The sequence below is a fragment of the Euleptes europaea genome, chromosome 9 (genome assembly GCF_029931775.1).
Source record: "Euleptes europaea isolate rEulEur1 chromosome 9, rEulEur1.hap1, whole genome shotgun sequence".
NCBI lineage: Eukaryota > Metazoa > Chordata > Lepidosauria > Squamata > Sphaerodactylidae > Euleptes > Euleptes europaea.
The window spans coordinates 84371601-84394854 of NC_079320.1; the positions used below are offsets into that span (position 1 = coordinate 84371601).

General features: G+C 43.6%; 1 protein-coding gene across 1 annotated transcript in view; it reads right to left on the reverse strand.

Moving 5' to 3' along the window:
• Window positions 1–23254, reverse strand: part of CC2D2A (coiled-coil and C2 domain containing 2A) — a 124905-nt gene that overhangs the window by 81946 nt on the left and 19705 nt on the right. The window contains exons 8-15 of the mRNA XM_056855114.1: window positions 22111–22247; window positions 20508–20639; window positions 18005–18214; window positions 15979–16085; window positions 9116–9256; window positions 6623–6779; window positions 3078–3313; window positions 1663–1840 (exon numbers count right to left, since the gene is read on the reverse strand). Coding sequence (XP_056711092.1) covers window positions 1663–1840; window positions 3078–3313; window positions 6623–6779; window positions 9116–9256; window positions 15979–16085; window positions 18005–18214; window positions 20508–20639; window positions 22111–22247 — 1298 coding nt within the window. The remainder of the gene's footprint in view (window positions 1–1662; window positions 1841–3077; window positions 3314–6622; window positions 6780–9115; window positions 9257–15978; window positions 16086–18004; window positions 18215–20507; window positions 20640–22110; window positions 22248–23254) is intronic.

The following is a 23254-nucleotide window of genomic DNA, read 5'->3' on the forward strand; positions in this document are numbered from 1 at the left end:
TACACAGACGACGCGGTAATTTATCTAGAACTAGAGTCGGTTTGAAAAGAGCTTTGATAAATCTGAACAATTTTTGCCAGGCTGAACACTTACAGCTGAATCTCCAAAAGACCAAAATCATGATTTTTGGCAGACGGTCACAGATTCAGAAGTGGAGCCTAGACGGGCAAGCTATAGAGCAAGTGAAAAGCTTTAAATATCTAGGGGTCGTAATACAAGCCATGCGTTCAAGGGTTGCTCATCTGAATGGAGTGGCAGCTGAAGGTCAGAATTCTGCCCATCTGATAATAAAGTTTCTAAGGACGAAAGATGGTCACTCTGTTCCTGCTGCTCTTAAACTATTTAGAGCAAAATCTCTGGCACAGCTTCTATATGGGTCATGGCTGGGAGTCTCCCACAGTCAATTTTTGCCCCTAGAACGGGTGCAATCAAAATTCTTAAGAGCCACATCGCAAGTCCCCAAATTTGTCTCTAATGATAACATTAGGCTAGAGACGGGCATGGTGAGGGTGGAGGGCAGGGTGAGCTTGGCCTCCCTTATTATGTGGCTTAAGATGACCACTAACCCACAGGGCCTGCCCGCCCCCAAGATATTGCAAGACAATTTTAGATCTTTCTGGCTTCAGGCGGTTTACAGGAAAATGGATAAACTAGGCATTGACGCACAGGCTATGCAGAAAATGGTCCATGGCCAAGCCAAAAGGTTAATAAAACAAAGAATTTGGGATATTGAACGACAGGATGATCTGGGAAAATGTCCGGATTATAGGATTTCATCAAACAATAAGTATAAAGTGGCTCCAGCATCATATTTGTACCAGTTAGACCGTCCAAGTCTTAGGAGAGCCTTCACGCTAACCCGCTTTCAAGCTCTCCCCTCAGCAATGGTACAGGGGCGCTTTAAAAGGACCCCGATTAGTGACAGACATTGCCCGTGTGAAATTGGAGAAATGGAAACAGTGGCTCATGTGCTATTAAGATGTCCTTGGTATGAAGAGACGTGCATCAAGTACATTCTCCCTTCGCTGAAGGGCCCTAGAGAGCCCATAGAATCAGTAATACTGCAGACACTTCTGGAGGGGGAAAAAGAACAGGTTACCTTAGCCACAGCTAGGTTCTGTGCAATAGTTCTTAAAGTTCACCTTTCAAAGGTTTCCTCAAGAATGGGTCTAATTCTAAATTAGGGGTATAAGTAAAATCTAACTTGATGGTTTTGTATTTTTGTATTTTAAATTAATGTACAGTTGTGAACTGTGGACAATTTTATGAAGTATTCTTAGAATGGCAATGCCATAATAAAAATCTGTTCTGTTCTGCTTGACAGAACGTGCATGAGAAGTAAAGCCATTCTTGGTCTCCATTTTCTCCTACCCAGAACTTCCAATTTTTCTTGAGCATGAGTTAGTTATCCCGCAGGACTACCCAACTACGCAGTGTGGTCTCCACTGTTCACTCTATCAACGTATAACCTCATGGAAAATAGAAGGGAAGAGACAGCTGGACTGTAGCATCTGACAAAGGTGCTAATCCAAATTCTAGTAACACAAGAACGTTCAAGACAGGTGAAAAACAAAGAGCTTGAGTGTCCAACCTAAATATCAAACATCAGAACTTGAGGCTGTAACTCTGTTTGGTGGGACCTGAAAAAGAAACACAACTTACCTGCAAATTCAAACTCTCTGGCCAGTTGAATATCTGCAAGTTGAAAATCTGTCCAAAGTGAATTCTGAAGTCTAAGCTTATTGGCCGGGAAACTGTCCGTGACACCTCTTTGGAGTTAAAAAGGACTTTTAAAAACAGAGATCGTTTCTTAACATCTTCACGTCTTGAAATTTCTGCCCTGCAAAACAGGTGGAAATTCATCTGTACTTAAAAATGTGTGTATTCACCTACAACAACTGAAAGTGACCCAAAGAACGAGGGGTAAGAGGATGCAAATGAAGTGCATTCACACTGTTCCCACGTTGGAACGGGATGGAGGCAAATGGTTATATACACCAAGAATGTAGCAAATGTGTCATAGTGCTTGACTGAGGGTTCCAGACAAACACCATGAGACTTTATATTCTAGCACCCCTTTCGCTATCTAGAAAAGCACTCCTGAATGGTACTGAGCAGATTCAGTGATGGCAGTGAGATAACTTTTCTTCCCAGCATGGTGCAGTAGTTAAGAGCAGCGGATTTCCCACTCTTCCATGAGCAGCGGACTTTAATCTGGAGAAGCGAATTTGTTTCTCCATTCCTCCACATGAAGCCTGCTGGGTGACCTTGGGCCAGTCACAGTTTTCTCCCAACTTTATCAGCCCCACCTACCCCACAAGGTGTCGTGGGGCGAGGAAGGGAAGGTGGTTGTAAGTTGCTTTGAGACTCCTTAAAGGTAGAAAAAAGCAGAGTATAAAAACCAACTCTTCTTCCTCCTTACCAGCATCCCTAGGCCTTCAAATTGGCCATAGCCCATGCTTGACTGGATTTGTCACAGGTTTTCCTCCATGTGTATCTAGCCATCTCACATTGCACAGGGGAAGGATTGAACTAGCTGGGAAACTCTGCCCTTTGTACATGCTCAGAGATAGCCTTTACTAGTGTTCCCCAAGCCACTGGTAAACATCGTATGCTGGGTTTTGTCTGGGTTGGTGGCACTGAAGGAACACACATTCGCACACACAAACCCAGGGCGGGTTTGTGACAGGCGCAAGTTCTCCTTTGACAGGGCCTAATCCTGTACAATGCCCTGATCTTGTTGGCACAGATTAGCCCGATCTCATTAAATCTCAGAAGTTAAGCAGGGTCGGTCCTGAGTTAATACTTGGATGGGAGACCAGCAGGGAAGCCCAGGGTTGCTACGCAGAGGCAGGCAATGGCAAACCACCTCTGTTCATTTCTTGCCTTGAAAACCCAACAGCGTTGTCATAAGTTGGCTGTGACTTGTAGGCACTTTCCACCAGCAATCTTGTACAACACCCTTTGACAGCCTGAGTAGACAATACTGACTACGATGGACCAATGGTCTGATTCAGTATAAAGCAACTTCATATGTTCAATATGTTCATATGTCCAAGAGCACTGTTCTAGCTCACCTAGGACAAAGCTCAGTTGGAGTGATGTTCCCTGTTAGGCTCAGCTCAGGAATCAAAGCAGGTTCCTCTGGTCTCCATCGAATGTTGGCAGCTTTTTCACGCACCTGCTGCTCTACCTGCAGCCTGTCAACCATTGGGGGAGGAACGGGTTTCACGGGATCCTCAACATACTCCGGTTCATCTGCTTCTTCATACTCACTGGAGCTTTTCTTCTTCTTCTTGCTCTTCCTGGACTTCTGCATATATACAAATCCATTGTTTCCCCACACATGGGGGGGGGGGAAACCATGGTGTTAGCTATTTCTAAAAACTTGGAAGAAATGCAAGGCATTCAAAACTGCTAAATATCCAAGAAAAGTTCCAGCATGTCATTGCTTTTAAGTTTAATGTGTACCATATAATGAAAAATGAAAAGCTGAGAATTACAGTCTTTAGTGTTTTATATCTGGCCTCCTCCTTCTGTATACACAAGCTGTCAAGAGCAATAAAACGCAAGAGGCTACGGTTCTCAATGAAGGCCAGATTTGGTATTTAATTTTTTACATGGAGGAAGGGACCAAGCAGAGTTAAATTCATCACATTCCCTTGAAATTCCATAATTGCTTTTCACTTTTGTTTTTTTTTAGTGGCTCCTTAAAAAGAAAGAAAAAGGAACAAAAGGGGGTCACTCTGCAGCACTATAACCTTGAAAGTGACCTCAAAGGGGACACTCTTAGTTCAGCCCAGCACATAAAGAGCTGAACCTGGAGCCTGGAAGCATCTGATTCAAATTTCTCCTCAGCCATAAACTCACCATGTGGCTTTAGAAAAAGTTTCCAGACTTCACCTGGCTATGTTCTCCACCCCACAACCCAAACCCATGCTATGAGGATAATATGGGTATGGGTCTACCTTACTACCTTGCAGCTCCTTCTCTAGTTAAAGAGAGAGGGGAAAAGCCAGCTTTTCATACTCTGCTTGTGGCAGAAGGGGCTGTTTTGACTGCGAGTGGCCCAGTTTTGAGAGAGAAGCAAGCACGCAAGCCCCTCCCCAACACATGGCAGTTATAGCTTTCCTCCCCTTCCAGACTCCCTAGATCAGTGGTTCCCAACCTGTGGGTCAAGTGTTTTCTGGGGGGTCGCCACGTTATTTTCGCCTGCCTCTCCCCGCCCCCGCGCCCCCGTTTTGCGAGTTGTCTACGGGAAACGTCCTTCGTCCCCCACCATGAATCCCCCTCCCCCCAGTCGGGCGCTCCGGCTGTCCCCGGCGCTGGAGCAAGCACAAGCCGCCACTGACGCACCGCCCACCCATGACCTCACTGCAGAGACAGAGGAGGAGGCGGCGGCGGTGGCAGCAATCGCGGCGGCGTGCGGGCATGAACCCGCTAGAAGCGCACGCCCAGCAGAGCCCTCCGCGCGACAGTCCCCGCCCACTGTCTGGGTAGGCAGCTGGCTGGCGCTGGCTGGGAATGTGTGTGTGATGTATTTTTATACACGCAGGAGAAATGTATATACTGCGTCTGTACACACACTCTCATGCGATAAATAAAAACTGCTGGAGGTTTTAAAGCAGAGGCTAGATGACCATCTGTCAGCAATGCTGATTCTATGACTTCTTGGCAAGAAACAGACTAAATGTTGAGGATGACAAATGTGGCGGGGGTCGCAGGTTACTTGGCAATTGTAAAAGGGGGTCACGACTCGAAAAAGGTTGGGAACCACTGCCCTAATTGATCATTCAAGGTTTCCTCATCCATTGATGCCCCATTATTTATTCTAGGGGTGCCAACTTCCAGGTGGGGCCAGGAGATCTCCTGGAACTACAACTGATCTCCAGACTACAGAGATCAGTTCCCCTGGAAGAAATGGCAGCTTTAGGGGGTAGATTCTAGGGAATAACTTCTCTGCTGAGTTCCCTCTCTTCCTCAAAATCCGGCATCCCCAAACCTCCAGGAATTTGCCAAGCCAGAGTGGACAACCCTATGGAAGGGGCATATGGCAAAAGGAAGGCTAAAGTTAGAGAACCAGCCTCAGTACTATCCCTTGATGCCCAGGGCTGCTGAAACCCATCATGGGATTCCATACAAAAACTTCTTTGGATCTTCATAACATTCAGGAGAACACAGACAAGATGTGTTCATGAAAACACACATCAAGCTACTGTCCTTCTGCGGCACCTTGCCCAGCTCATAGAAACATAGAGTTGGAAGGGACCTCCAGGGTCATCTAGTCCAACCCCCTGCAAAATGAAGGAAATTCACAACTACCTCCCCCTACAAACCCCAAATGACCCCAACTCCATGCCCAGAAGATAGCCAAGATATCCTTTCATTATCTGCCTAAGTCACAGAATCAGCATTGCTGACAGATGGCCATCTAGCCTCTGCTTAAAAACCTCCAGGGAAGTAGAGCTTACCACCTCCCGAGGAAGCCTGTTTCACTGAGGAACGACTCTGTTAGAAAATTCTTCCTAATGTCTAGGTGGAAACTCTTTTGATTTAATTTCAACCTGTTGCACCCTCCTCTATATGACAGCCCTTCAAGAATTTGAAGATGGTTATCATATCCCCCCTCAGTCTTCTCCTCTTCAGGCTAAACATACCCAGCTCCTTCAACCTTTCCTCATAGGACTTGGTCTCCAGACCCCTCACCATCTTTTTTGCCCTCCTCTGGACACGTTCCAGCTTGTCCGCATCCTTCTTAAACTGCGGTGCCGAAAATGGAGCATAATACTCTAGGTGAGGTCTAACCAGAGCAGAATAAAGTGATACCATCACTTCATGTGATCTGGACACTATACTTCTGTTGATATAGCCCAATATCGCATTTGCCTTTTTAGTTACTGCATCACACTGCTAACTCACGTTCAATGTTTGGTCTACTATTACCCCAAGATCCTTTTTGCACACACTACTGCTAAGACAAGCCTCCCCCATCCTATAATTATGCATTTGATTTTTCCTACCTAAATGCAGAACTTTACATTTCTTTGTTGAAGTGCATTTTATTAGTTTTAGCCCAATTCTCCAGCCTGTCAAGATCACCCTGTATCCTGACTCTGTCTTCTCCCGTATTTGCTACCCCTCTCTATTTAGTATCATCTGCAAATTTAATAATCATCCAAACCACTTATAAAGATGTTGAACAACACAGGTCCCAGGACAGATCCCTGAGGCACTCCACTAGTCACTCCTCTCCAAGTGGATGAGGAACCATTAACAAGCACTCTTTGGGTGCAATCTGTCAACCAGTTACAGATCCACCTAACAGTAATAGGATCTAAATCACATTTTCCCAATTTGTCAACAAGAATATTATGTGGAACCTAGGGCCCCCAAGGTTATCCGGGGCACTAGAATTTTGTACCTATACTCTCAGCAACCTGGATGACAGACTGGAGAAGGAAGAACCATCTCAACATGCTTTGGACCCCCAGCCCTATACCCAGGGCTCTAGTAGACCCTGAACACAGTGCCCACACTCAGTGACTTGCCATCACCTCTCTACACTGCCCTCCCCATCTTGTTCAACAGACAATTTAATATATAAGAGGATGCTAATCCAAACCTGAGCTCTCTTCCAGGATTTCCATTCCTGAAGTTCAGTTCTGTAGTCTTGCATTTTCTTTTCATATTCCTCCATGTATTCTTCCATTAATTCAGCTATTTCAGCCTGAATTTCTTCCTCATACGCCTTCTCGTCCATCTGCTTATCAACTTCTTCCCTTTAACAACAATTCACTTATCAGTACACTATACCCTATGTGTCTAATTTGTCTACCTAATACAGAATGACTCTTTCCTAAAACTTCATTTCCCAGGTTTACTGAAACTTTGTACTATTCTAAAATATGTTAATGCACTGATTCATGCCACAGAAAGAACCATGAATACAGATGAGCAGATGAGCGGCATACCTGAATGCACATTCAAATGCTGAAGTCATCTACCCAACCCACATTACATTCTATGCACTTGAACAATACAGCCGCAGACAGACTGGGTTGCTTTACCAATGGAATTGCCTACAGCATCTATCTATCTATCTATCTATCTATCTATCTATCTATCTATCTACCTACCTACCTACCTACCTACCTACCTACCTACCTACCTACCTACCTATCTCTCATCTTTCTCACTGGAACTCAAAGCGGATTACACAGAGTGAGTCAATACAATCAACAAGATAGGATATTCATTAGACAATGAAATTGTCCAACCCACAGCAAACTATACACAGTAGTACAGTCTACAGTCCCCAATAATTTATCCAAGTAATTTTGTGATGAACACATGAAGCTACCTTATACTGAATCAGACCCTTGGACCATCAAAGTCAGTATTGTCTACTCAGACTGGCAGTGGCTCTCCAGGGTCTTTCATATCACCTACTTGCCTGGTCCCTTTAACTGGAGATGCCAGGACTGAACCTGAGACCTTCTGCATTCCAAGCAGATGCTCTACCACTGAGCCACAGCCCCTCCCCAGTGCTACCCTATTGCCTCCATAGAAAAGCCCTCTTGAATAATTCAGCTTTGCATAGTTTGAGGAAAGCCTTGAGAGTGGGAGCCTTTCTGACCTCCTCAGGCAGGCCATTCAGTAAGATGTGGGCCACAATGGAGAAGGTACCTGTGTGGTCAGGTGTTGATTTTGCCCATTTGCAGTTCAGTATCTGCAGAAAACCTGCTTGGATAAGTGAAGCTGTTATGTGGGTGCATAGCGGGAGAGATGGTCTCACAGATATGAGGGCCAAGCCCATGAAGGATTTTGTATGTGATAGCCAATACTTTAAATTGAGTAACTTGATGGGCAGCCAGTGGAGTGACTGTAGAATGGATGTAATATGGACGCTCCGTCTAGCTCCTGATAATAACCGAACTGTGGCATTCTGCACCAACTGGGGCTTCTGAATTAATTTTCAGGGGGGAACAATGTACAGTGCATTACAGTAGTATAGACTCGATGTCACTGTGGCATGGGTCTTGGAGGCAAGATCAGCCTTATCAAGATAAGGGGCCATTTTTTGAGCTAGGCTGAGTTGAAAGAAAGCGTTTTTTGCAACTGCATTAACTGGCTTCTCCAGTAATAATGTTGGGTCCAATACAACCCCGAGGCTCTTAACTGAGTCAGCTGAACCCTGTCGAAAGTGGGAAGCATAATGTACTTCAAGAGCTCTGCCTTCCCAGCCAGCATTATTTCTCTCTTTCCAGGAGTTGGTTTCAATGTGTTCTCTCTTAGCCATTTAACCACAACAGCCAGGCAGTGGTTTAGGAGCTCTACCGCATCACCAGGAGATTTGGATAAAGATATATATAGCTGAGTATCATCAGCATATTGATGACAGCCAATCCCTAAACTATGAATGATTTGGCCTAAGGGCTTTGCATAAAGATTGAAGAACATAGAGGATAGGATTGCACCCTGTGGGACCCCATAGGATAGGTCCCACACAGATGATTACTGTTCTCCAATGGCAATCCTTTGGGTCTGATCTATGAGGAATGATCTGAACCAGTCCAACGCACACCCCGGATGCCTACTGCCTCCAGTCGCCTCAACAAGTAGCAAGTCCACTTAAACTGGGAACAGCAAGAGGAGGAAAAAGCTGCTTCAGGTAATGCCCTGAGGCTTAATAGTTGATTCAGGCAATGCCTGGGTACATCTGGATCTTTGGTGCAGTAAAAAAAACTTATGTCTGGAATGTAATACTACTGACTGAAGGAGGGGCTTCACATTTTATATGTTCCCTACATACAAAAATCTCCTTCCACAAGCTAAATGTCAGGGTGAAGGGGTCACAGCTTAGCCTTCTCCTTGACTAATTTTCTTCTCCTTGATACTAATTTTCTGTATGAGGGGATTTTTTCTTTTTATATGGGAGCTCCTACCTGAAGTGGTACCTGTCATGGGAGCTCCTACCTGAAGTGGTACAGCCCAAACATAGGTGTACCATCTCATGGGGAACCAGGCCTTACAGATGAGCCACTAAAGGTCAATTTTGAGCTTGATGAGCACTGCTGGGGCCTCATTCCCTGAAGGAATACCTGTCAGAGCTTACTTTCTCAAGCAGAGTTTCAGGGGCGTGCTGGTAAACTTCTGGAAGTCACGCAGGGATTTGATTTCCTTCCAAACCTTGATAATGGCTTTCAGCAATGCTCGATCTCTTTCTTGCTCAGCATCGCGAAGTTTTCGTGTTTGCCTGGGCACAAACAGAAACAATCATGCATCAGAAGGAAGAAACAGAGTGTGGAGAACACACAGTATTAACCCCCCCCCCCAAAAAAAAAACAGAGGTTTCAGAATATTCATCAAGACTACCAGACTGTAAAGCCCTGTTGTAGATAGCCCAGGCTAGCCCAGACTTGTCCTTCCTTCCTTTAATGGTACAACTCCTAGCCAACAGGCTGTGAGCTAACCACACTGAACTGCTGGGCAGAATTTTTAAAAATATTTTATTTTATATAATTTATTTAATTGTATACACGTTCTTTAAATTATCCTTGTGTCTCTTAAATTCAAATAACCCCAAAATAAATTTCACTACTGAAAGTGTGATAGCTGGATCACAACCACCCAGAAGAAATTGTAGCTTATTAGCTACAGGCATGTCTATATCACGAATTAATGGATTGATCGGCTGTGTTCTTAAGTGCTTAGCCCAATCTTGTCTGATCTTGGAAGCTAAGTAGGGTCAGCCCTGATTAGTACTTGGATGGGAGATCACCACGGTAGTCCGAGGTTACTACACAGAGGCAGGCAATGGCAAAACACCTGTGTTATCCTGCTGCCCAAATCCCTACAGGGTTGCCATAAGTTGGCTGCGACTTGACTGTATTTCCCCCCACAATATTGTCCGTAAGACATCAGTGTTTGTGGCTATGGTTCTGTTCACTTCCTCATGCTGATTGTGAGTGGGGTCCTTTGCGCGACGTGCCTACAGTTGATTGTAAGTGTAGCCTTCTCTCACCACATAAAAAAGTAACCTGTGCTCACTGACACAACCTATATGCATGTGAAAAGTCTGCAAATGTATGGTAGGGGAACTTGCAAGCTCAAGCTTCACTCCAGTGTCAGGTGGTCTCTCAAGAGAACAAACCATGAATTGGGCTGGAGACACCTTATACCTGTGAATGCTTACCATCAAATTACACCAGGAGAAGCAGAAAGGTTATATTTTCGGCTGAACAGATTCTAAGTGTAACAGTGTCTAGGACTCATGATCTTGTGGCGGTATCCATGGAAACTGGATCTTGATGCTTTTGTTATATCAATATTCAAACACACATATCCCCTAAATAGTATCCTGAGACAGAGAGAGTAAAATAGCCACAAAATATAAACTCTTTTTGAAAAGCCACAAGAAGCTGTTAATTTTGTTCCCATTCCAATCCTGTCATAGGCATGACTTCAGTGGCATTACTTCACAGCCAAAGCAGACTTCCCATGGGATCCATTTTCTTAACAACGTAGCCTGCATAATCTGTTTGCACCTCTGTACAGAGGGAGCTTTAGATATATTGAGGGTTGAATAAATTGGCCTATTAATTTTTTAAAGTATGATGAAAGTCATGGGTTGCTTCAGTCATTATTATTACTTCGTAGTATCACCACAGTGGTTGTTTTCGCATGCTGGCTATAATTCAGCTCATAGTTGTGGCTACGTTCCACAGGAATCAGTGAGATTTGCACATATCTGAGTGCTGGATTTATAGGCACTATCGTTAACATGTTCATAAAGAGCCTTGTGATTGCTGGAGAGTTCTAAGGAAGAAAAGATAATTGGCAACCATCTGTTACGAATTGGGTAGATCTGAGAAAACGCATCCTGTAATCTTCAAATAAGGACCAAGCTTAACATGATGTCTTCCAAAGTCTTATTTTTCTTCTTCAATGCAACTGCAGTGGTCTCTAATCAGAGCAGGGCGGGAGGGGCACTGAAAATGTTCCCTGTGGGACATCTATTCAGTCAAAATACTACACATACCCAAAGCTGCCTATTTATTAATCTTCTTCGGTGCAAGGGGGATACCAAGTCCCTATACCTTTTCTCCTGCAGACAGAAAAGCATCTGGGAGAAGAAGGCACTTTAAACAGGCAAATTGCCTTCACAGAGGAGGTCACGCATTCCATTTCCCCACTGCTAATCCCAATCAAATTTGGAGTCCTCCCCCAGTTGTATTAAAGTAAAAAATATATAAACTTCAAGTCTTATTTGGCCCTAAAACTCAATGGGATTTAGGATATGGAAAGTGTCATCAAGTGCTCTAGGATGAGTTGAACAAAAGTGCTCTGATAAGTTAAGGTTAAAAGGTAATGGGTAGGAAATGGAAGGAAGGGTAAGTTACAAAGAAACTGTACCTGCAGGTCGCTGAACACTGTAGGGTGGTTGTTAGGAAGGCCACAGCTCAGAATGAGCTAAGATTGGCCAGAGAAACCCACAACAATAGAAGGTTTTTTTTTTTTTTTTTTTTTTGAGGTTTAGGTTCAGTTTATTGCATATAGCCAAAGGTTGTTACAAGAGTAGGATTTCTTAAAGTTATGTGAGGAGTAAATGGAGGGTTAAAGGTCTGGTTATAGATGAAAATGGAGAAACCGTGACAGAGGATAAACCAAAGGCAGAAAGACAGGCAAAGCAATCCTGAAGGGGGGCAAAAGGGGTTTGAAGTCAGCGCGACCCCTGCGCTGACATTAGCGCCACTTGCGCCGGCTAAATTGGCACTAATGCTGGCACAGGGCCACTTACACCGGTGCTGGGAAGCTGTGCGGCAGCACCATGCATGGGTGCTGGTACAGTCACCGCAGCAGTTTCCCTGGCGCAAGGGCTCACAACAGCACCAAAAGGGGCATTCACCGGGGGCGAGGCTGACATTAGTCAGCCCCCTGAGGCCTTCCGCTCTGGAAGATACAGATAAAATACAATCAGACTTGGACATATTAGAAAAATGGGCAGATGTGAACAATATGTGACTTAATAGAGATGAATGTAAGGTTTTGCATTTGGATTGTAAAAACACTGGACCGGGTAGTAGCATGTGTGAATGGGATCTTGAAGTTTTGGTGGACTGCAAACTGAGTATGAGTAGTCAGTGTGAAGAGACAGCAAAGAAGGCAAATGTGATCCTAGAGTGTATCAACAGATACATAGCATCTAGGACATGAGATGTGGTAGTCCCACTGTATTCTGCACTAGTCAAACCCCCCATATGGAGTATTTTGTCGTTCTGAAAGCCTTCTTATAAGAAGGACACAGAAACTTCACAGCAGGTGCAGAAGAGAGAGACAAGGATGAACATGAGCTTGGAGACTAAGGCTTATGAAGACAGGCTGCAGGAACTGGGAATGTTTAGCCTGGAGAAGAGAAGGTGGGGGTATGATTACTCTTTTTAAGTATTTGAAGGGCTATCATTTAGAGTAGGACAGGGTTCTGTTTCAGCTGGTAGTGGAAGGTAGGACTCATAATAATGGGTTTAAATTGTAGGTGGAGAGATATCAGTGGGGTATTAGGAAAATAAGGGTAGTTCAGTGGTGGAATTAGTTGCCCAGGGACATTGTGGGTTCTCCCTCCTCAGAGGTAATAAAGTGGAGGTTGGACGATTATTTGTCAGAGATCCTTTAGGTGCAGGAGGTAATTCTATTATTAGGTTGCAGCCAACTTACAGTGACCCCATAGGGTTTTAAAGGCAAAAGATGTGAAAAGGATCTAGGGGTCTTAGTAGACCAAACACTGAACATGAGTCAGCAGTGTGATGCGGTAGCTAAAAAGGCAAATGCAGTCTTGGGCTGTATCAACAGAAGTATAGTGTCCAGATCACGCGAAGTGATGGTATCGCTTTACTCCGCTCTGGTTAGACCTCAACTAGACAAAATAAAGAAAAGGTGGGAACAATACACTGAAGAACTATACAGAAGAGATGAAAGGATAAAAGATTCTTTCCAAGAAGAATCTTTTGAAGAAGAACCTACAGTTTTAGAAAGTGAAGTGAAAGCTGCATTGAGAGCAATCGGGAGAAACAAATCACCAGGAGCAGATGGGATATCAATAGAGCTATTCCAAGCCACAGAAACGGAGTCCATCAAAATCTTGACAAGAATATGCCAACAGATATGGAAAACAAAACAATGGCCCACAGACTGGAAACAATCCATTTACATTCCAATTCCCAAGAAAGGAGACATCAAAGATTGCAACAACTATCGGACCATTGCATTTATTTCTCATGCAAGTAAAGTGATGCTCAAAATCTTACAGCAAAGGCTGTTACCATATATGGAACGAGAAATGCCTGATGTTCAAGCTGGTTTCAGAAAAGGAAGAGGCACTAGAGATCATATTGCAAATATACGCTGGTTACTGGAGCGTACGAGAGAATTTCAGAAGAAAATCAGCTTGTGTTTCATAGATTACAGCAAAGCTTTTGACTGTGTGGATCATGAAAAGCTATGGCTAGTTTTAAAGGAAATGGGTGTGCCACTACATCTGATCGTTTTGATGCGCAACCTGTACTCTGGACAAGAGGCCTCAGTTAGAACAGAATATGGAGAAACGGAATGGTTTCCAATTGGCAAAGGTGTCAGACAAGGATGTATTTTATCTCCCTATCTCTTCAATCTATATGCAGAACATATAATTAGGACAGCTGGATTAGATTTAGATGAAGGTGGAGTGAAAATTGGAGGGAGGAACATTAATAATTTGAGATATGCTGATGACACTACATTATTGGCAGAAAATAGTGAAGATTTGAAACAACTACTGCTGAAAGTTAAAAGAGAAAGTGCCAAAGCAGGACTACAGCTGAACATCAAGAAAACAAAAATTACACAACTTTAAGGTTGACAATGAGGAAATTGAAATTGTTCAAGACTTTCTATTCCTTGGCTCCACCATCAACCAAAAGGGAGACTGCAGCCAAGAAATTAGAAGGAGATTGAGACTGGGAAGGGCAGCCATGAAGGAGCTAGAAAAGATTTTGAAGTGTAAGGATGTGACTCTGGCCACCAAGACTAGATTAATTCATGCCATCATATTCCCTATTACTATGTATGGGTGTGAAAGCTGGACAGTGAAGAAAGCTGATAGGAAGAAAACAGATTCCTTTGAAATGTGGTGTTGGAGGAGAGTGTTACGGATTCCGTGGACTGCTAAAAAAACAAATCAGTGGGTTATAGATCAAATCAAGCCTGAACTGACCCTAGAAGCTAAAATGACTAAACTGAGGCTGTCGTATTTTGGTCACGTCATGAGACGACAAGAGTCACTGGAAAAGACCGTCATGATAGGAAAGGTTGAGGGCAGCAGGAAAAGAGGAAGACCCAACAAGAGATGGATTGACTCAATAAAGGAAGCCACAGCCTTCAATTTGCAAGATCTGAGCAAGGCTGTCAAAGATGGGACATTTTGGAGGACTTTCATTCATAGGGTCGCCATGAGTCGGAAGCGACTTGACGGCACTTAACGCACACACAGAGTACTGTGTTCAGTTTTGGGCACCACAATTTAAAAAAGATGTAGACAAGCTGGAATGTGTCCAGAGGAGGGCAACAAAAGATGGTGAGAGGTCTGGAGGCCAAGTCCTATGAGGAAAGGTTGAAGGAGCTGGGTGTCAGGCTGTTATCTCGGTTTAGATGTTTCCTTTCGTTCCTTTGCTGAACCGTCCAGACTTCAAGGACAGCTCCACATACCAAAGCCTGGGAACGCCACTCCTGGGAAATAATGCTCTGTTTATGCTTTGTAATCTCCCGCTGTTTCTATGCCTTATATTTCCAACTAACGAGCAAGACAACTCATAGCTGTCATCTTATCCTCAATGCACTGTATTGCCTATTTGACCAGTAAAAGCCATCTGCTTGGAATCTGATTGTCTCTGTGGTGATTTCTGGTTCTATGGGTCAAGAGCTCACACTGGGTATGTTTAGCCTGAAGAGAAGACTGAGAAGGGACATGATAACCATGTTCAAGTACTTGAGGAGCTGTCATATTGAGGATGGGGCCAAGTTGTTTTCTGTTACCCAAGAAGGTCGGACCAGAACCAACGGGTTTAAATTAAATCAAAAGAGTTTCCGTCTAGACATTAGGAAGAATTTTCTAATAGTTAGAGCGGTTCCTCAGTGGAACAGGCTTCCTCGGGAGGTGGTAAGCTGTCCTTCCCTGGAGGTTTTTAAGAAGAGGTTAGATGGCCATCTGTCAGCAATGCTGATTCTGTGACCTTAGGCAGATGATGAGAGGGAGGGCATCTTGGCCATCTTCTGGTCACTAGGTGTGGGGGGGAGGTAGTTGTGAATTTCCTGCATTGTGTAGGGGGTTGGACTTGATGACCCTGGTGGTCCCTTCCAACTCTATGATGAACAGAGGTGATTTGCCATTGCCGACCCTGTAGCTACTCTATGTAGCTGTGTACCCTAGACTTCCCCGGTGGTCTCCCATCTAAGCACTAACTAGGGCTGACCCTGCTTAGCTTTGAAGAGATTGGGCTTGCCTGGGCCATTCAGATCAGGTAATGGCAATATTACTGAAGGCCTGAAAGGATACAGAATGTGCAGTTTGCCTTCTTGACCTGTAGACTAAAATTATCAGAAGCATAAACCCAGTCCCAATGCCACAAAAGTTGGAAGGACGTTCTGGTCCAGAACACAAAGGTAGACTGAAAGCTACAGAGGGACCACAGGAGACAAGCATGTAATGCATTCTAAATTAGCTAATAAAATGGAAAGTGCATCTCATAGAACAAATATTTGAAATGTCTTGTGGGACAGATTTAAAAACAAAAAATTACCATCCAATTGAAAAGGGGTTTCCTCCCACTCTTACAGCTTGAGCCAATTACTTCACAAAAACCAGCCTTTCATATGTCAAGCTGAATAAAATGTTAACGCATATAAAATAGATATCATGAAGGAGAGATTCACCGAATCTCCACCCACCTTATTTCAAGCATATATTCTGTAATAGTCTGCTGTGCAACTGGATGCAGGATCCCCATTTCACTGGTACCCAAGATACTGTGTAGGGCATTTCTCAGTGCATGCAGCTGAAACATAAGCCACGAAAAATAATTTTAATCTACATGGTAGAGTCACTCGAACATGCTCAATATAAATCTGAACAATCTAGCCAGCTACCACATAATTCTTATTTCATTAACTGCATTTATAAGACATCTTCAACAAAAAATGTCCATAATACAGGGAACCATCTTCAGTGAAGAAGATGAAATGAAAACTACAGCTCAAAGGAATGCCACATATTCAAAACAATCTTGTAAGGATTGTAAGACTAGGATTCAAATCTTGTAAGGATTGTAAGACTAGGATTCAAATCTCATGGCAGCCTGCATTCAAGAGTTTTTACTCTAATCAGTTTACTTGTTCCTTATTTTCATGGTTTAACATCTTAAATACCAGAATATTTCACACACACCATTTTTCAGACATAGGATTGCCAATCCTGAGTGCCTATGCAGGATGTAATGGCTGCTCCACTTGCTGCCATTATACCACCCCAACATTTGCAAGTGCCAGGCATACTGGCCTCTTCCCCCTCCCCAATTAGTCCTGTGACAGATAAGAAAGCAGGGGGTGGCACAGCTTTATGGACAGAATCAGGCCAGAGGGGACCGACTGTGATGCCGCTGCCTCTCCCGCACACACGCAACAGAACGATATATCAATACTGTTGACAAATTTATCCTGAGCAGTTAATAAATTCTTGTTACTTAGGTGGCATTTTACCCAAGGCTTACGGTTGAGGATATTGATGGTTTACATCAGCTGGTTTCCCTTGCTGGGCCCAGTTAGATCCCATGCCTTCCTGCCGCCTTTTAGGCCTCCCCATTATCTCTTTTCTGGGACCAATCTCGCCCTGATTAAGATTGCTTCCCTCTCTAACCTGCTTAATCTAGATTAAAGTGAGGGAATCACTACTGTGTGTGTGTTAACTGCCGTCAAGTCGCTTCCTACTTGGGCACTGTTTTTAATTTTTTAAATTATTAAATTAAGGTTATTATTATTAATATTAATTATATTTATATGTTTTTAAGATGATGATTTATTGTCCTTTCGTTAGCTGCTCTGAGTCTGGCCCTGGCCAGGGAAGGGCGGGACAGACATTAAAAAAAATAAATAGAAAGGCTCTTCGCGTATGTTGTCTTACAGGTTTGTAGTAAAGGTTGTAGAAACAAAGGCGATACAGCAAAAGCTGAGGAATGAAGGGATCTGAAGCGGAGTGGCTGGCCTACCCAGTGAGTTTATGAACGGAGACAAAAGGAGAACACCACACGCTTGCAGCTTTTTCATGAACATGGCGATCCCCGGCCCGAAGAGTGTCCGGCTGTCCTCGACTCAGGCCAGGGCTTTTTCAGCCCTGGCCCGACCTGGTGGGACTTTCTCTCTAGCTAGACCAGGGCCCTGCGGGATCTGGCTCAGTTCCGCAGGGCCTGTAAGTCCGAGAAGTTCCACCAGGCATACAGCTGAGGGCAGCAGCGGTGTCTAGTATAGGTGGCCTCCCTTCCCCTTTTCCTTCTTTTTACTTCCATCACACTGAGTTTTAATTAGGGACCCTGATTGCTTCTCCCCAAGCTCACCGTGGACCTGTGGGCTGAATAACAGGCGCCAACTGGATTTTAATGTTAGAATTTTATTGTTAGTATTTTATATTGGAATGTAATTTATATAGTGTATGATTTGTATTATGTTTGATTTGATGTTAGCTGCTCTGAGCCCAGCTTTGGTTGGGATAGACAGCAGGATACAAGTCCAATAAATAAATAAATAAATGCCATGTTCTCACAGCTCACAGGCAGAGTTAACCACAGTCAATTTCCAGCTCTTACCACTGTGTTTAATAAGCATGCTATGAAACATATTGCCAGGCTCCACAAGGTTTTCTACTGTACTGTGAGATATGTAAAGATATGTTCTGGGGTCACAGAGAGAAAAACAATGCCATTACCTTGTCTGTCAGCAGTTTGGAAAGATTTTTCGGTCTCCTCAACAGGTACTGGTCATACAACTGAGACAGTTTTGCCGCCAAGACATGCTCACGACTAAAGCAGGGATGGTGAGTGAATATTAACCCTGAAATATCAACATCCAACTGAAACTGCCCCACCGGGTCTTCCGAGCCCACAATATACTGACTCGCAGGCATCATTTTCATGGCCTGAAAGAAAAATCAAAAGCATATTAGAGGAAAGATGGAATCAGAATATTATGAGGAAATCTAGAGCTGGAAAACACGCAGTTGTCAAGTCCCTTTTCAATGTTTCATCACTCCTGAGAAGCTGCAAGCCTTTAAACAATCACAAAAATCACAAGAATAAACAGTGCATTTTCAGTCATCACTAGCCATCCCTAGCCATACGATTGGCAAGTTTTGTACTAAGTGTCACAATGATTGTTAGAAAGTAAGTTAGCCTCGCAGAAATGGCAAAACCATTTCATGGTTTACACACCCTGATTTCCACAGACAACAGAAACAGATGCAGTTAGAAGCTGTAAGTTATCAAGAATGATCTATTTGTCCTACCTAGCAGGTATGTCTGTCTGATGAAATATTTTGACAAAGTTGCATTGATGCAAGTACTGTACTACTGTGTATAGTTTGCTGTAATGTTGTATCATTTTATGAGTCATGTTAATACCTATGCTTTACCTGAGTTCTGTTTTTTAAAGTTCTGGATCGTTCTACAACCCAAATTTTATTTCATTGTTTATTGAATGTCCCATCCTGTGATTGCATTGACTCACTCTGTGTAATCTACCTTGAGTCCCAATGAGAAAGGCCAACTATAAATAATGTAAATAAAAAAATAAAAATAAAGTACCAAATATGTTAAACCTTTGTATATGAATTGTGAAGAAGGAAGTCAAATTTTCATTTACAATTCACTGCGTCCCAGGGTTCAGTGAAATTTGTCCTTATTTTGTTTGCTCTTTGAAATAAGTCTAGGAAACAGAACAGGCACTTCCTGAGTTTCACTTTTATTTTTTGTTTCAGACTCTCAAGAGGGGCCATAGGATTCTTATCTCACTACCAATGCTGATTTTCTTCCCCAAGCATTTTCCCTCTGCTCTAATCATGCTGATTATAATATGCACAGTATCTTTGCATCCTTTACAGGCATTCTTTACAACACCCCTCCCACCTTCTGTCTAGGATAAAAGGACTCAGAGATCTCCATTCCTACTGGTGTCTGATGAAGGCAGCTTGACACTTGAAAGCTTACACTCTGAACATTGTATTGGTCTTTAGGGTGCTACTGGACTCGAATCTAAGTGTTCTGCTGCAGACCAACATGGCTACCTTCTGAAACTATGCAAAATAGAAGTAAATCTTACTAACTTCAATGGAACTTATTCCCACCTAAGTGTGTGACAGGAATTCAGTCTGAAAAAATGTAGATTTGACCAAAGACATTAAGCTTGTACACAGTACAACCTGAATGTTTGGATGAAGACTGAAGAAGAAGAAAGTACCATCGAATCACAACCAACTCATGACGACCTAAACCATGGGGTGTTTAAGGCAAGAGGTGAGCAGAGGTGGTTTGCCATTGCCTGCCTCTGCACAGCAAACCTCATCTTCCCTAGTGGTCTCCCATCCAACTACTAACCAGGGTAAACCTGCTTAGCTCCGAAGCTCACACAAGCTTGGACTATTCTGAGCTATCCAGGCTGGTAATGAAAGCTACGCTGGAGGTTTTATTTTATTTTTTCAAATTTGTAGCTTGCCCTCCACAGCAAGCTGGCTCAGAGCGGGTAACATCATTTAAAACCATACCACAACATGGTGGCAACAATAAAATCAACAATAAAATTACATCCTAAAACCCCATAACCAAAGATGGCACTCAATTCCCAGTTATACTGTGAGAGCCACACAGATAGCCACCCCTTCAAATCCATACCATTTCACTTATGGGAAGGGGGTAGGGTAGGAAGGCCAGTAAAGATGGTACCCTTGGCTGTCCTCAGTTGTAGGCCTGGCAGAAAAGCTCTGTTTTACAGGCCCTGCAGAACTCCTTAAGGTCTTGCAGGGCCCTGATGTTACCAGGCAGAGCATTCCACCAGAACTGTCCCAATCATACAGAAGGGGTGTGTGTTTGTGTGAATGTGCATGATGATTTTAAAAGTAACAACAAGACCTTTATTGGCATATAGAAAAGTAACAAGAACATGGCTTAAAAGTGCAACAACCTCCAGCCCCGACTTTCTTCCCCACAGCCCCTCCCTACGGGCAGGGTGAGGGTTCTGAATGCCTCACCTTGAGCTTTTAAAAACAGACCCTCTTCCCATGTGTTCAAGCTTTGCAGACTTCAGCAGTTCCAAACAGTACCATCACATCTGACTTTGCCCAAGAGCAGAAAAATGCAGCACAGCACAGTCTTTTAAGACTTAGTAACTACAGATGTTACTACACTAATAACACGAGCGAGACACAGCAATTAACTCACCTTTCTATAAAATGTCTCAAGTTCTGGCTCTTTACCTTCTTCCACTGAGAATATTGGAGGCCTTGTACAGGATTGCTTCACTGGATTGGGCAAAGCCAGAATTTTGCCATCATCTCCAAACCATTTTTTGCCCTGCAAATACAGAATCAAGATATACTTGTACATTTATGAGAAATATCTTGCAGAATGGGCAGCCCAATCCTAATGGGGGAGGGTAGGTCTGCTGCCGGTGCACTACCTCCTGAGTAGCTTGCTGCCAGGCGCAGCAAGCCAAACATACAATTTTGAAGGAAACCCCATGGAGCCCTTCACAGAGTTCCACGGGGCTACCCCTGCCTTTTTGCAGGTGTAACTTGGCTCCTGCAAAATGGGGCGTTTCCAGGCCAAAAGGGCGTAGGGAGGTGACTGACTTTGGCTCCACCCCTGGGAACATCCCCTTTGATTCCAGTGTGAGCCCCTGCACCAGGAAAACGCTGTCGGCGAGGCTGTGTCAATGCCCATGGTTTGCACTGCCGTGCGGCTCTCTACAGCCAGCATCAGTACCCCCGCACTGGCATTAGTGCACTAATGCCGGCCCTGAGCTCATGCCAGCTCCTATCCCTTTCCCCCCTGTATTAGGATTGTGCAGTTAATCATTCTTAAGAAGAAAAAAAGGGTGGGGGGACAGTCCAATGAACTCAGGGGGACTTACTTCCACTTTAACAGCAATTATTCTGCAAGATAAGTATACCCCTAATCGACATGCAAATTAAGTGTAATCCAGCCAACGTACTTTTAAAGCAGGGAAATATAAAAGTTTTTCATTGAAAACGATGCTTAGCACATCAGCTTGTGCAAGTGGAACCACCATAATGTACCATTATGTCTATAAGAGCTGAAAATCTAAAAAAGGTCCTTGACAAGATTCATCTGTATTTAATTCATAATCTAACAGCCACAGTATTTGTATGTCCAGCACATATGGAGTCTCTAATTAGTGCATATTTTAAAGTTGTATTCAGAGTACAAGTTACAAAGGACGAGTGTTTGTTTAAACAATAATACAGATAATCTAATTAACCTGGAACTCAGCTCTTTTATCAGATACAGCTTTACTCTGATCATGTTGTTAAAGCTTTGAAACACTTTTTTAACATATATATCATTAAATGGGATCCTAGAGAAAAGGCAAAAAGTATTTCTATAGAATGCCAAAATCATGTTCTCTGACCAGAACAACTCAATGTCCCTCCTGGCCTTACAAATAAAAACTTGGAATAGAATTAAACAAAAATGACAACCCAACTAAAACTCTGGTTCGCATACCAGCATGACCATGTGGAAATCAGTGGCTCAGATAGCGGAACTGAAAAGTGGGCCCAGAACACCAGCCTTCCAAGGGTTTAAGGCTGCTACACAGATTGTAAAGGAAAGCTGCCGTCACTGTGCTATGGAAAAGCACACAGACCAGTGTTTCCTGCATTATATGAAGCTGCCCTATTTCTTTAATGTCATCATATGGAGAAACACATGGGGACTGGAGGCCAGATGTCACCCAGATTGAATTATTTCAGTTGTCCTTTTTTGTAGCTTCAGCAAGAAAAATAAATTAGAGGCAACTTACCTGTTCCTGCCGGAGTAGTCTATTCTCCATCATAGTTTGGTTCGACAGAGGCACGGCCGGTCGCTCTCCTGTATACAGACCTTCGTCCTCAAGGTACCTTGGCTGCATATTTTCAGGTACTTTTAGAGAGGCAGGCACTAAAACCAAGCATCCCATGAACATCCATATTTATTATTCACTCATCGCTTTTCACAAGTAGTTCATTGTTACCAGCAATGCAGCAAAGTCAACACACAAATACCACACTTCAAGGCTTATTTTGTTCATCCTCACATAAAACTTTTAAGGTGAGTTGTGCTGATTTCTATTATTGCAGATAAGGCCACTCACTGAGTAAATGGCCAAGGAGACCTATGAATCTCAATCCAAACTGCTACCCAACAAAGAGCAGCAGCATTAGGTCAATAAAAGTAGGTGTTAGTACCTTCTAAAGGGCCATTTTAAATCTCAATAACCTGCTATGACAAATACCTAGTTAGCACGGCCCAGGCTAGCCAGATCTCGAAAGCTAAGCAGGGTCAGCCCTGATCAGTAATTAGATGGGAGACCAAGGAAGTCCAGAGCAGCTACTCAGAAGTAGGCAATTGCAAACCAACTCTGAACTTCTCTTGCCTTGAAAACCCTGTAAGGGTTCACCATAAGTCAGCTACAACCTGATGGCATTTTACACACACAGTCCAAGGAATTAAAAAAAGAGCTGCATATAAATGTACATACACCCTGAGAAATGCCATGTGTGGTTAGTACAAATGGGAGAAGGTTTTGGAGGGGGGGTTGGCAATGGCTCCTTGATTCTAAAAACATTTTAGGCAGGTCAAGGAGATGAAGATGCTCCATAGGGGCCACCTTTCCATTATGCACCATTGAGCATCATTGCCTCAGATAGACTTTCTCAAGAGCCAGCATGGTGTAGTGGTTAGGAACAGCAGACTCTAATCTGGAGAAGTGAGTATGGGGCTTAACGCACGGCCAATTTGTCTCGCTTTTGTGCCTTAATAGTAGCGAATCTCCATGGTCCACACGCACGACCGTCCAAGGGCTGCGCATCGGACCCACCTTAGTCGCGAATTAAGGCAAAAAACCCCGGGTTAATCAATCCCTGGTTTATAGCGATCTTTTCGGTTCTAATCCGCTACTTTTTTTT